The following is a 15369-nucleotide window of genomic DNA, read 5'->3' on the forward strand; positions in this document are numbered from 1 at the left end:
GGGACGGTCCCAAGGACTACGGGGCCGATCCCCAGAACGGTGCCCAGGCTGGTTCCTCAGACTGCCCCACAGACATTTGCCAGTCCTGGGCACCCCCCTGTTATATTGGTTCCCCTGTCTGTCCCTGTTCTGGTTCCTGTCTCTGTCCTTGTCCCTGTGTCTGCCTTTGTCTCTGTCCCAGTCCCTGTCACTGTATTCGTGTCCCCTGTTAGTCCTGTCCAGTCCCCATTTCAACCCTCTGTCTTGTCTCATGTCCAGTCCCCTGTTAATCCTGTCCAGTCCCCGTTTCAACCCTCTGTCTTGTCTCATGTCCAGTCCCCGTATCCGTCCAATGTTCAGTCACCTGTCTTGTCTCCACTCCAGTCCCCTGTCCTGACACCTGTCCATGTCCAGCCTTCTGTCCCCAAACCGGTTCAGTCCCGTCTTGTCACAGTTCCTGTCTAATGTGCACCCCCAGTCTCTTGTCAAGTCTCATGTGTCCACTCCCGTCCATTCCAGTCTCTTGTTGCCCCCCTTTGTCAGTCACCTGTCATGTCCCATGTCCCGTCTCAGATATTCGGTCCTGTCCTACCCCCAGCTCCTGTGTCTGTTCCTGTCCTGTCCTGAGTCCTGTCTCCCATGGTTCCTTGTCTTGTCTTAATCTGTCTTGTTTTCCGTGCCCTCTCCTGTGCCAACTCCTGGGGGGTTTATGTGTACGCGCCCCGGGAGTTGCGCGTTCATGGGGGTGGCATCTGTCACGCCCTCGTCTCGTCGTGTATGTTTTCCCCGGTCATGTGCTCTTTCTCAGCACATGGCTAGGTTTTGTTTATGTTCTTGTCTCCGCCCTTGTCCCGTCTCCTCGTCTGTGTCATTTGTTAACCCGTCCTCCTCGTTATCTGTCCAGATGTGTCTCATTTATGTCTTGTATTTAAGCCCTCTTGTCTCACGTCCTGTTTGTCGAACATTTCTCATTTCTCCGTTGTCTTCAGTCCTGTCGGTCATGTTATCTGTCTGTCTCCGTAGTTTTCCCCGTCGTTGTTTCATTTCCTATTGTCATCGTTTCGCTTTGTTGTCCGTCTGTCCCGTTTACCCTGTTTATTTCCTTGTCTCCAGTTTGGCTTGTTTAACTTCCGTTGAAAGTCTCTGTTTTGTTATTTTTCCGTGAATAAACGTTTACTGTGTTTTAGCGAATGCGTCCGCCCTCAGTCAGTCCGCTCCATGACCCTGACAAAGATCATTTCTACATCAATGTCATGACACTACTATATCTCCAGAAAGAAAACATTAAGAGCTGAGAGCAAAAGGTTAACTTTAAGGAAAATTAATATCACAACATGTGAATTTATTTTGGACTTGAATGGGCAGTTAGGATTAGAGAAGGGCAATATGAAGTTATTTTATATTTGTGATATATTTTGTGATTTGGATAAATACACTCTTTGCTGAGTAATCTGTGAATATGTCCAACACTTAAACTGCAGCAGAGTGTGAGAAAAGTTGAATAAATATCAATACAAAATCATTTTTAAACAGTGCATTATGAATGTGAGGTATCAAAATAACATGATTACACATCATGAAAGCAATTTTAAATCCATTAGTATGTAGTTTTGTTGAAGTGTGAGCAGACGGATATAGAGCTGAATTATTTGTGGAAAATATCTCATTGTAGGTTTTTTTTTTGTTTGTTTAGTTTTTTTTTTTTGGCCAATGATTCAAATGCAATTTAAATTGTGATTACTGTGCTTCTAGTCATTTAAAGTAACAGGTGCTGAATCACTACTATGGAGCTTGTGGCATTTTTGACCAAAGCATGTCACACGGTTCACTAAGATTCAGAACTGTATTCCACTGTGGAGAACACGCAGACTTCAAAAAGCAGCTGTGCCACATTTAAAAATAAGGTAACACTTTACTTGAACCCTGCTACATAACACAAACATAACCACTTCATAAACATGTACAGCCATGAGCGATGAGGACAGATTATATTCAGTAACAGAAAAGTGTTATGTTACCATTACAGTGCCATAAAATGATACACTCCAGGACAGCTCTTTAAGCTACATGCAACTATGCAATCCTCATATTAAGTATTGCCAACAGGACTGGACACTCTGGGCCTTGATGTCACCAGGCCTAATGCCAAATGTGGGTGAGGAGTATAGAGCCTCCAGCACTGGGCTGAGGAATAGTCAAATTGTGTTCTCTGGAATGACTGAGCTCCATCCAATAAAGCTGGGACAAGCTGGAGTAGCATTTGTGATCCAGAACTAGGGCTGGACAATAATTCAATATCAATATATATTGTGATATAACATTTTTCAATAAAAATATGATATGATTTTATACACATTTTCAGTATACATTATTTACAGCATCTGTCACTGACTTACTGAGGGCCATTACAGGGCGCTGTCGTCAGTTCAGCACTCAATTTTAAAGTTAGTTCATAAATATTGACAAAGCCAAGAGGTTTATGTTTGATGTTGATGTCATATTTCCTGTTTGTTTCTGTGGCTTTTATGTTGTTTATATCGATATAATAATTATACCATATCGACTGAAATTTAGAAATATATTGTGATTGATGAAATTTTGCCATATAATCCAGCCCTATCCAGAACTAATCATCCAACATCAGCACCTGACTTTACTACAGTTTGTGGCTGAATGCCATCAAATCCTCACAGCAATGTTTCAACAGGGTCAAAAGGGAATTCCCAATATCCTCTGAATAACTCAGCTGGGTTAAAATGTAAACAAAGTGACCGAAGGTGGATCGGGTTTGTGTGTACTATGAATGGAACCAGACAGCTACCGAATCTCCCAGAAATCTTTCAGTATCCAGTGCAAATCCTCCCCAGAGGACCAGAACTGTTATTGCAACAAAACTCCAGTTAATACAATCAATTTCCCAAATACTTTCAGAATAAATCTGACTCTAGAGACTCATGGTCATACAGTGGATCTGTAAAGTCAGTGTTAGAGAGCAAGCTTCAAGCATAGTTACCCAGCTGTTCTTTTAGAAACTCTGAACATGAAGATTTATTTTCAACATTCAAGATTTTTAATGAAAGCTGCATTATAGATGCATATTTATTTGCAGTGTTTATTTCTTTTTGACACATTTTAATGTTATTAAATCACAATTTGTCTTCCTTTTAGTAGTTGTTTGTTCTAATATTTGTTTTTCCTTTTGCACTTTTCTTGTTTTTTGTTATTTTGTGTTGTGAAGCACTTTGCGCTGTATTTTAATATACAGGTGCTGGTCATAAAATTAGAATATGAAAAAGTTTATTTATTTCAGTAATTCTATTCAAAAAGTGAAACTTGTATATTATACTCATTCATTACACACAGACTCACATATTTCAAGTGTTTATTTCTTTTAATTTGATGAAAAAAAGGCTGGCCAAATGAAAAGTATGAACATGTACAGCACTCAATACTTAGTTCGGAATTCTTTTGCCTGAATTACTGCAGCAATGCAGTGTGGCATGGAGTCGATCAGTCTTTGGCACTGCTCAGGTTTTATGAGAGCCCAGGTTACTATGATAGTGGCCTTCGGCTCTTCTGCATTGTTGGATCTGACGTATGGCATGTTCCTCTTCACAATACCCCATAGACTCTCTATGGGGTTAAGGTAAGGCAAGTTTGCTGGCCAATTAAGATCAGGGATACCATGGTCCTTAAACCAGGTACTGGTAGCTTTGGCACTGTGTGCAGGTGCCAAGTCCTGTTGGAAAATGAAATCTGCATCTTCATAAAGTTAGAGGTCAGTGGCAGGAAGTATGAAGTGCTTTAAAACTTCCTGGTAGATGGCTACATTGACCTTGGACCTCAGAAAACACAGTGGACCAACACCAGCACATGACATGGCACCTCAAACCATCACTGACTGTAGAAACATTACATGGGACCTCAAGCAACTGTGCCTTTTCTCTCTTCCTCCAGACTCTGGGACCTTGATTTCCAAAGGAAATGAAAAATTTACTTTCATTAGAGAACATCACTTTGGACCACTCAGCAGCAGTCCAGTATTTTGTCTTTAGCCCAGGCGAGACACTTCTGATGCTGTCTCTTGTTCAAGAGTGGCTTGACAAGGAATGTGACAGCTGAAACCCATGTCTTGCATACCCTGTGCGTGGTGGTTCTTGAAGCACTGACTCCAGCTGCAGTCCAGTCTTTGTGAATGTCCCCCACATTTTTGAATGGGTTTTGTTTCACAATCTTTTCCAGGGTGCGGTTATCCATATTGCTTTTTCTACCACATCTTTTCCTTCCTTCCCTTCGCCTCTCTATTAATGTGCTTGAACACAGAGCTCTGTGAAGAGTCAGCCTCTTTAACAATGACCTTTTATGCCTTTCCCTGCTTGTGTAAGGTGTCAATGGTCGCCTTTTGGACAACTGTCAAATCAGCAGCCTTCCCCATGATTGTGTAGCCTACAGAACTAGACTGAGAGACCATTTAAAGGCCTTTGCAGGCTAAAAGCCTCTACCCCCATCATGATCACCTTCTAAAGTGGGGCCATTGACAGCATCCTGACTAGCTGGGTGGTACGGGACCTGCACAGCATCTTGCTGCAGTACCCTCCAGCGTATTGTGAGAACAGCTGAGAAGATCATTGGCACCTCTCTCCCCTACCTTCGGGACTTATACAGCTCCTGCCTCTTACGGAAAGCCCTCTGCTGGGTGCGTGATCCCACCCACCCACTACACATCTTTGTCCTGCTGCCATCAGGGCGGAGACTCCACAGTTTCAGGGCTAGGACCAGCAGACTGAGGGACAGCTCCATCCATCAGGCTGTGAGGATGCTGAATTCTCTCCCTGGTCTGCCTCGCCTCCAACTTCTGTCCCCCCGCACACACTACTCAGCAACCTGACATCACGCCCGCCCCCAAATAAATACCCCACTGAGACTTTTCTAGAACTGGCATGCACTCACTTTGAAAAAAAAAAAACAGGCAGGCACTCAATCACTTTAACCAGCCTCCAGGCTCCATACCTGTATATATGCACTACTGTTTACACCAGCCCTGTTTATATTGGTACTGTCACTTCCACTTAATCCCCTCATCAGTACCTAAATGTGACTCGTTGTTCACTTGTTATACCATTAAATTGCACTATTGTTGACATTGCCCTGTACATCCACTACCCTACCTCTCATTCAGGTTATTGTCTTCAGTCAGTGTCCCATTGTCTCGCGTATGTCTAACAGTGAGTTTGTTTGTATCGTATGTCCTGCATTTGTCTTCTGTTTGTTCACTTTCATATATTTATATACTTAGTTAAGTTGGATTTAGTCTATTTTTGTTAATGTTAGCTGCAACTGTGGGAGGAGAGTAACGTAATTTAAATCTTCTGTATGTCTTGTACATATAAAGAATTGACAATAAAAATACTACTACTACTACTTTATGACCAGCACCTGTATATGAACTGTGCAATATAAATAAAATGATTCTAAAAATTATTCTGATAATTATTACTACTACTACTAAAATAACTGTGTCTATAAAAATGTCTATAATATTACAAACAATATCCATAATATACTCAAAAGGGTACATTTAGATAAGGCTACATTATTACAATAATAAATACTATTAATATTTTTGACCATTTCTATTGGTAAATTTTTCTTAATATTTTCACATGTTGTAAAAGGTGGCCATTTCCAAATAGTATAAAAACTAAAACAACAAAAACACAATAACTTTTAAGGTCTTGAATGGATATCAATTTGTAATATTTTGGTTTGAAATGTCACCACTGGTCAAACAACATATCTGCTTGATTTGACTCATCCACTCTGCACTGAACACATTTCTGCACAATGATAATAGGTTGCATTTATAGTGTCTTTCTGATACCCAAGCTCGCTTAATGATGCTGAATATAACACAACGAATTGCTTGTGCAAAGGTTACAGCACCTATTAGATTCATTTTACAAAAACAACCTATAAATAAACAATGTCATATATAACCACAGGTTGCTTTAGAAAATCTACAAAGCATGTCCTTAGACCAGGGTTGTGGGTATTGAACTGGCACTAAAGAGCTACACCCAGGATGCTTAGGTTGTGCTACTGTCTTGGCTCATATCCTCTTTTACCTCCATGGGGAGAGTGTCAAAAAGATGATCCTCCACATGGAAGTGGCTTCTCCTGAGATGGCTACACTGACCAAGCTGATGTGGAAGACGTTCTAGACAGTTACCCTTCAGCTCAAGCTGCGTAAGCTGTACTAACTCTCCAACAGACTCTGGAAGGATGGTGATGCGATTGTTTCCCAGACAGAGAACTTTCAGTCTTGTGCACAGGAACAGATTTTTGGGAAGGACCTCTACTTTGTTGTCTGTGACTGCAAAGTACTGAAGATACTGGAGAATTCCCACTTCAGCAGGAATCACTGAAATGGCGTTGTGGCTGAGATCCAGGTGTCTGAGCTTGGGAAGGTAGAAGAGTGCCGTTGGGAGCGTCTCCAATTTGTTGTAGGAGAGATAAAGGCACTCAAGGTTTTTTACGTGACTTATTGACTGAGGAATAGTCACAATTCTGTTGTGCCACAGCTTGAGGCAGGTCAATCTCTTCAGATGCTGAAAGCTGATGACCTCTTCGATGGTGCGAATGCTGTTTGATTTCAAGTCCAGCTCTTGTAGGTTCGTCAAGCTGAAAATGGAATGTGGGATTCTCTCTAGATCACAGTTGTGGAGCTCCAACTCGACCAGGTTGGTCATCTTCTTAAGACTGTTCAGCACCACCAGCTTAGTCCCATCATTGTGCACCAGCAGTTTGACGAGATGTGGCGCCAGGTCTGCAAGGTTTGTGGGTAGTTTGTTAAGGTTGCTCTTCAGGTAAAACATCTTCAGGTTTTTCAGATCCTTTAAGGATTCCAGACCGATCATCTTGTTGTGCTCAGAACTCAGGTTGCCTACAAGGTACAGTTCCCTCAGGCTCCTCAAGAGGTAAACCCACGGGGGGATCTCGCCAACATCTGTGAACTTTACATGAAGGCACTTCAGGTGATCTCGGAGGAAGGTGAAGGCTGTTTGTTCGACCTTTGCAGGGCAGTGATACAAATGGAGCTCCTGCAAATTTGTCATTTGTGAAATCTTGGCTGAGATTCTGATCTCAGGAATGAGCTCCAGTTTGAGGACTTCAAGTTCAGTGATGTCAAACACAGCATTGGGAAGTCCAGAGAGCATGAACAGGTGCAGCTCTTGTCTGTCTTGAGCATTGGCAGTCACATGCTGCCGTAGTTTCTCAAATGTCCATTCATGATTTAGGCTAATCTCCCGCAGTTTATTCTCGCTGACTTCAGAGAGAAAGACGGCAAATCGTTTTGAATGCAGCTGGTCGTACTGGTCAACCATATGCAGAAGGAATGCAAAGTCATTCTTGACATCAGGGATATCACTGAAGCTGCTTTCTTCTCTGACTTTTTCAAAGGAATACTCCTTGAGTGATCGCCTAAAGAGCCAGAAGAGAGCATAGAGGCACACCAGGCAGTAGAGGCTGATTATAGCCATGAAGGTGAAGAGGAGTTTCCTCAGCATGAAGGCCATGTTGTGGGTGCAGAAGAACTTGTTGTATCCAGTGAGGCTCTCGATGTCTGGCTTGCAAATATGTTTGAATTTGATGCCTGAGATAAAAGTGGACGTGTAGCAGAGGATGAAAATGAGCTTCAGTGCTTTTATGGTTGTTTGTCCCACATAGAGTTTATAGATGAAGTCGCTGTCTTCAACGTGAGCTCGAAATGTTCTGACCTTCTCGAAAAGGGCCTTGGCTTGCTCTCCGTCTTTCTTATCCAGGATGGTCAAGCTCGGGCCTTCAGGGAAAATCTTCTCTGTGGAAAACCTCACTTCGTTGTTTCCCAGTATTGGCGTGGTTAAGTTGCTGCCGTCCTCTTGGCTATCAGTGGATGTCTGCTTGGGAGCGTTCTGTCCAGCAATGATCCTTTGCTTATTTTCTTCTGAGTCTTCACAGGCAGTTTCAGACAGAGCTTTCGTAGTCCACGGAGATTCGAAACAACGGCCCAGGATGGAGACAAAATGTTCGATCTTTGAGCTGCTCTTTGGGTACTTGAACCAGAAATTACTACTCACCATTAACATGATGGTGTAGATGAGAACAAGGTAAGGAAAGTATTTGGAGTACCAAGGCAAGGTCTCATGGTAGCACATCTGGTTGACAAAGATGTACTGCTGATAGTCCAGATTTGTGCTGAGTCCTCTGGGTTGAGGTTGTCTCAAGCTAAAAACACTCTGGCTGCTCACTGGGGTCACCTGAGTCTCGTGTATTTCATGAGCAACATTGTCAGGAAGATCCTGAGTGGCCAAAGGCACCGAACCTAGCGAGGAGGTGAATGGTTGCTGAGGTCTTTCTGTTGTGTAAGGGATGGTATTCACACTCTCTGTTGTTTTCTCCAGAATGGGAAGGCACGCCACTTGGTCTTTGGTTATCTGCATAGTCCCGGCAAAAATGGCCAACATCAACATGACCAGGCCGAGATAATCCATAAAGACGTCCCACCATGGCTTCAGTATCCGATATGTCGGCTGGATGTCGTTAAGAGAGGCGACTTCTGTGAGAGTGAACATCTCTGCGGTGAAAACATAAGACAACCCAATTAATTTAAATGATTCAACAGTTATTTCAAAGCTAAATCCTTTTAAAGCAGAAGTAAATAGTGGTCAATAAAGAATGTCTACTTTGCCAAATTCACAATTTGTTATTACATCTCTACAGTAAAATGCAATAAAAACACTGATCATTTGAAAATAATGTTTAAATTAATCTGATTCTGTGAAAGGTACTATCCAGGGTGTGTTCCAGAAGAACTGCAACCCTTAACCGGATGAAGCATTTACAGTAAACAAATTCATGAATGATAAAGCTAATCTCTAAACATTAAAGAGGGCTTTCCATCTTGCATCCTCCAACATTTTCCAGAGTCTGTGTTAACTTACGCTGATCATCTTGATGTAAAATAGCATACATTGACAGATATAAAAGCTTTTAGAGAAAATTTATATGTAACGTATAATTGTAATTAAAAATTCCAACATTCTCCTGCTCTTTTGTCATTTTATGGTAACTATGTGTCATATTAAAAATAACAATTCTCATTTTATTCAACAACAAATAACCTAAAATTGAGGTAGTGTAAAAATGGTGAGAAAAGAATAAACAGGGAAAAGTGCTGCAGAAGCATGCGATGGGTTTATTCTGTTCTTGGGGATAATATTGTATCCAAAAGTTTGGCTGAGTTTGGGTTTAGACAATTTAAAATGGGATTTCAGTGTTAGTAATTTTAAAAAAGTGTACTAATACTTCATTTTTAGGTAATTTTTTGTTGATTAAAATAACAATTTTCATTTCTATACAACAGACACCATAAAATTACAGAATGGGAGAATTTTTTAATATTTAATTTTAAATTAAATATGTTACACAAAAACAAACACTTCAAAACATATAATAAAGAAGAGTTTTACTCTCCAATGATTTTGAGCTCCCTGGACTCTGTGCCTCACTGCCTACAGCTCTGTGTGTGTGTGTGTGTGTGTGTGTTTTCGCTGCCATGGATCTGTTAAATGCAAACTCTCTGTTACATTGCTCTGCTGTTTCAGTTGTTTTTAGCCATGCCCCAAGGACCCACTGACTTCACACGTGACTTTCCTCAAATGCTACATAGAGACTCTTAAAGAGACAAACCTCAACAAACACAAACCATCAAAAGAATTCACATTAAACTAAAGAACAAATTTTAGTTTATATAAAATTGACAAGAATGCAAAAGAATCCATGCTTAAAAGATACTTTGAGCTGTGACTTCATAGAACTTTCAATTAAATTTAACAAACAATTAATTGTGAAAATCTATAGCCTGGAGTGGAGCTAAGGTGCCTCTTCAAACTACAGAGGAAGCAAATCATTCATTAATTTCATGGAGGGACGGTTTCACATGTGTCTACATGCAGCAATTGCAAACTAAAGTGAAGTAAAGCATGATATCATCACTAAAGTGATGCAATATACTCTGGGGTGGCTTTACTGCAAGGCTTTACCACAAAAAAAAAAAATCAACTTTACCAGCAATACAAGTCATTTTAATTCTCTAATTTTTTCTGTGTGTGGCGTGTACTGTGGTGCTGCTTTGTGATTAGGACACACAAATGATTCTGGAGATTTAGCTTTTTATTTCAGACTAGAATGGTCCAGAAACAGAGAAACGGAGAGGTCTCCAGCTCCCGTGCTGAGAGATTCTTAGAAATGTTCCACAGACCACAATGTCCACAAGCTCTAAACACCTCTGATTCTAATTCAAAGATTAGGGCCTTCAGTTCGGCTCCTGAAGCACTGACCAATGAGAGAAGGCTTAGCTGTGTCTAGTTACTTGGTCCTTAAGGAGATTGAGCTGCTGCTTTTGTGCCTCTTCACAAGTTGAGTTTTTGGGAAAGGTACTGTTACTTTTACTGAAGTCATTATTTTATTCAAGGCACGATACATTTACTGGAGAATGGCGATATCACTGTCCACGCACTTTCGTCTTTTATTCCGTTCAGCTGCTCAGGCTCTGGAGCCTGCATCCTCAAGATTATAATAGTGTGTGTCATCATGACATGACAATCCTTGTGTGTGTGTGTGTGTGTGTGTGTGTGTGTCTGCGAAGGACTAGCGCCCCTTCCAGGGTATGTTCCATGAAATTAATTCAAAGGGGAATGCCATTGGTATTTATTTCTCCATAATCCAGTGTTTGAGCTGTAAACACAGTGATGGAGCCTGTGTAGTGGCGATAGAAACCAAGCCTCTCCATGTCTACACCATCCAGCATTTTATTTCCTCTCCACCATCAGCAATGACATTCACCTTTCTGAAGAGCTTTATTTGGATTGATGCTGATGATGGAAAATAACTTTTAAAAGCTCAATAGATAAAAGCTTTTTAGACATGCACAGATATGAGAATTCTGGGCAGATGGCAATATCAAATACTATTCATGTACCTCTGCCAATGTCCATACAGAAGTATATTAATAAAATCAAATGAAAAGTGTCTCCTGAGAAAATTGTTAGCCATGTTTATTTATTTCTAACTGGCCACAAGAGAGACTGGTCAAATATTTTAATTATTTTTTAATATATCAATTTAAATATAGGGCGGCACGGTGGCGCTGCAGGTACACAGCCCCAGGGACCTGGAGGTTGTGGGTACAAGTCCTGCTTCGTACTCTCCCTGTGTCTGCATAGGTTTCCTCCGGGTGCTCTGGTTTCCTCCCACGGTCCAAAAAACATATGTTGGTAGGTGGATTGGCGACTCAAAAGTGTCCATATATGTGAGTGTGTGTCGCCCTGTGGAGGACTCACGCCCACTCCAGGGTGTGTTCCTGCCTTGTACCCAGTGATTTCAGGTAGGCTCCGGACCGACTGCGACCCTATTCTGGATAAGCGGTTGCAGACGATGAATGAATGAATATAAAAATAGATCAACTCAAGCAAAGAAATATAATAATAATAATCAAATTAATGTTAACTTAAATCAAAGGATTAAACGCAAAAACCAATAGTTGTTCAGAACCATTTCCATTTTTACTAACTTTCCGAGGGGCTTTTAGAGTCAGACGTCTGGTTCCATTCACCACCACTGTGAACTGTTCTGACTCAGTGACCTGTTCTGTTTCTCCAGAATGGAGAATATTTACACCAGACTAAACCCACCATCCCTGCATTACTCTGTTTACATCTCAAACTTTCAATAATAATAAAAAAACATCAATGGAAATCATGTTTAAACAAATATATTCTACACTGAAAGTTCACACCCAGCTACAACAGAGCTATCTGCATTACTGTGTTTAAATCTCAAACTTTAAAAAAAAAAAAAAAGGAAAATTAATGGAAATCATCTTTAAACAAATACGTTCTGGACTGAAAGATCACACCCAGCTGCAGCGGAGCTAAAATCAAGACCAAGGCCATGAAACTGAGAGGGGAATATAGTTCAAGTTTCATCTGAATACTTTAACTGTAAACGTTTACTACATTAACTACACAACCTGGTCTCCAGTGGCACATACATTTAGTGTTAAATTAACTACTTAAACTACATGTGGTTCATTCCCACACTCCTATAACCACAGAACTACAGCTGCAATACTGTGAAAAATGAAAGACCACCCCTCATTTAGTTCATTTCTATCAAAAACAGGTTATACATTTCTCAGGAGAGTCTTCATAAGAAAAGGACAATTTGGCCTAATCCACATGTATGTGGATATGTTTCAAAGCGTAGTTCACCTGTGTTTTCTTCTCCTGTCCAAATGACAATGGCATTTTAGGTCACCAAAATCATAAGATAAGAGAAATAACATTTTATTGACCCATAAGGAAATAGCCTAAATATAGTCACCATTCAGTAATTCATTCATTTGTCCATATTTTCTGCTTGATCCATTTTAGGGTCATCATATAGAGGACATATCCGTTATTAAACAAATGACAACAGACACTACACTACACTTAGCCAAAAGGCTGAGAGGTAATGATAGTGTGGAAGCACGCAGCATCCACTCTAACATAGCAAGCTTGTGGGCACTGATCACTTGTTCACAGCTGAAATTGTCGAAACACCAGAATGCACAGAACTCTTACATCCACCTCCCCAAGAGTACAGACCTTATCATGAACAGCGATTCTTGACCAGCCCTGGTCAGACCAGAAGCTGCTGGGACAGTTCTGAGAAAGAAATTCTTATCCACGAAGAGTGTCGAGGACATTTGGAGATGTCAGGGGCATCACTCGTGTCTCTGACATCTCTGATAAATGTCTCTGACATTTGATTTCTTGTGAGGACAAATTTTTTTTTTAAAGTATGGAAATGTGTGGACAGGGCTTAATAAATAATAAATCAGTCTATAATCCACAGGTTTCGGTGCCCATCCTCCCACTGCAAGAAGAAGAAGAGCTCAACACTGGGTGTGCAATGATGCGGAGCTGGAGAAAAAAAAACAGAAAAGGAAATAGAGGCTAAAGAAGGATCAAATAAATAGTTGAAGGTAGGGCTAGACAATTAATCTAAAATGAACCAAAATCAACATTCAGAATTTCTAATCAACATAATCTTGCCTCTATCTATTGTTATTTTTGTTAGTATGTCCCCACTGCGTGTTCGTGTACTGTACCTTTAAACCCACACTACTGCACTGTAGTCATGTGACTCTGCCCCATCCAATCTGACACATGGAGGCAACATAGATGAGAACCTAAACACGGAGGAGGACCGAGAGACTCGAGCAGCTCATACCAAATAAAAATGCTGCGTATGTGGTTAGTATGTGTTAGGATGACACTGAACATAAAGAAGCAAAAAAGAGGGAAAAAAATAAAAATAAATAAATAACAGTTTCAGACCAAAGTTAATCCCCCAGTCTGTTTCATACTGAACACAATCATGCATCGAATACGAACAAAGCACAGCTCAAACAGAGACAGAGCTCCCAGCGCCTTCAGAAACACATCCCACCTTTAATACTGGAGCATATTTACAGTATAAGCCTCGTCAATGAACTATGAGGCAAAAAGGAGCTGTTTTAAAAACATGCTGCTGCCTCTGTGGATTTTAAATACAGACACTGAAAAATATATAACACATTTTGTTGGACTGGAACAGAAAACCCAGCTGGACCCACTGAACCCTGAGAGAACGACCTCCTCACTGGGCACTGTGCTGTGCTATATCTTGAATTTCTTCACTGTGTTCGGATTACACAGCGGTACAGAGACCGTATTGTGGATAAGAGCCGACAAGGTGCGGGACATGTTGGTGTGAAATCTGAAGCTGTGATGATAATGATGCTCCAAAACTCCTGCACCGCATTCCCCCCACCACAGCACCAGAGCGCTCAGGCCTCTCAAAACAACTAATGGAAAAACAACTTTTAATGGAAAAAACACTCTTATCAGTCGAGTTTAAGTGTAAAGTAATAAAATAATTATTAATTCACAAGTTAAATAAACTTACATAAAATGTCTTTAAAAGCTGTGGGAAATGCATTTTAATTAAGCTAATTCCAATCCTCTTTAAATGGCACAACAGTTACACACGTAATAAAATTCTGTCTTAACTGTGACCACATTTCTAAACATGGACAAAGTCACTCTAAGTTCACTAATTAAACCATTAACAATATACTCTGTTCAAATTGTACAGGTGTGGGAATCACTTCTAGAATAAAAGTCCCCAAACACATTTAAATAAATAAATAAATAAATAAATAAAAGCTATCTTTAACTATATAGCTTCTGTACGCACAGATCTACAAATATGCAGTTATTCCCACTCGCCATCTCCAGCTTGAAAGCCCCACCCTCCAAACTGATGCAAATGTTTTCTCAGGTTTGTGACATCACAAACCAGGCTGTCTGAATCTGTGTCTTTGAGACACTGTAGTTCCAAAGCCATGATACTTCTTCTGGCTTAAACAGCACATGTACATGCTAACTAGGCGAAACACTTGTAATTTTACACTGGAGTATGATCGTCAGAGGTAGTGCAACCAACTCTTCTAAAAATTTTGGATCCCTCTCTTTAAATATCTGCTTAAAAAGCTAAATACTCACACCAGTGAATATATGCATATTTAAAACACACGCTGAAGTAGAGTACAGTTACTTTAAAGTAAATTTAAGGAACTTTAAAGCATGAGAAATGCACTTTTAATTAATCTGTTTCAGTTCCACCTTAAATGGTGCAAGAGTTACATTCTCAGCCTCAGGCGCCAAAAAGAAACTGTTACACCGTTTAAGGTGGAACGGAGTAAGACGCTTCAGCCTAAAGCTGTGGTGCTTTTAAGGTGGAAGGAAATAAATCGAATATGTAGCCGAGGAGCAGATCACTTTACCTGTCACTGAGCGTCACGGTTCGATTCCTGGTCCATAGAGGGGTGGAGGATGGAATAAACTATCCAAATTTTTTGATGACCCAACTTGAGCTGGTGTAAATTAGACTCAGAAAACGACAAAGCGTGTCTCAGAAAGAGCCACAACGGTTCTTCGGGCGCTGACCCGCTCCACGACGCTCGGATCTCGCACTTTGTGTTCCACCGCGAGGGGAAGTGGGTCTGTGTTTATACCAGTGGCCTTTGGGTGGCACTGTTTCTTTCGTTCAATTGATTCAGTCGAACCGATTCCCATGTCCAGTTCATTTTAAGGTATCGGCTCAGAATTTGAGCCGACTCCGTATTTTCCGACTGATCCGATTCTATATAATATTCAGAAATTTGGATTAACTTAAAATATTTGATTAAGTGAAAAGTTAGCAGCAAAAGCTCGTATATCCAAAATATCCACATTACACGAGAATAGAAAAATAATATAG

The 15369-nt window shown here is 40.7% G+C and overlaps 1 protein-coding gene and 1 pseudogene across 1 annotated transcript; both read right to left on the reverse strand.

Moving 5' to 3' along the window:
• Nucleotides 1–1817: 1817 nt before the first annotated feature.
• On the reverse strand, nucleotides 1818–15092 carry lrrc8da (leucine rich repeat containing 8 VRAC subunit Da). The gene is made up of 2 exons (XM_066662260.1): nucleotides 14894–15092; nucleotides 1818–8593 (listed from the first exon to the last, which is right to left on the reverse strand). The coding sequence occupies exon 2, from the start codon at nucleotides 8589–8591 to the stop codon at nucleotides 6066–6068; it is 2526 nt and encodes an 841-aa protein (XP_066518357.1). The 5' UTR covers nucleotides 8592–8593; nucleotides 14894–15092; the 3' UTR covers nucleotides 1818–6065.
• LOC136670474 (U2 spliceosomal RNA) lies at nucleotides 12428–12536 on the reverse strand (annotated as a pseudogene).
• Nucleotides 15093–15369: the final 277 nt, after the last annotated feature.

Source organism: Hoplias malabaricus, chromosome 1, assembly GCF_029633855.1.
Source record: "Hoplias malabaricus isolate fHopMal1 chromosome 1, fHopMal1.hap1, whole genome shotgun sequence".
NCBI lineage: Eukaryota > Metazoa > Chordata > Actinopteri > Characiformes > Erythrinidae > Hoplias > Hoplias malabaricus.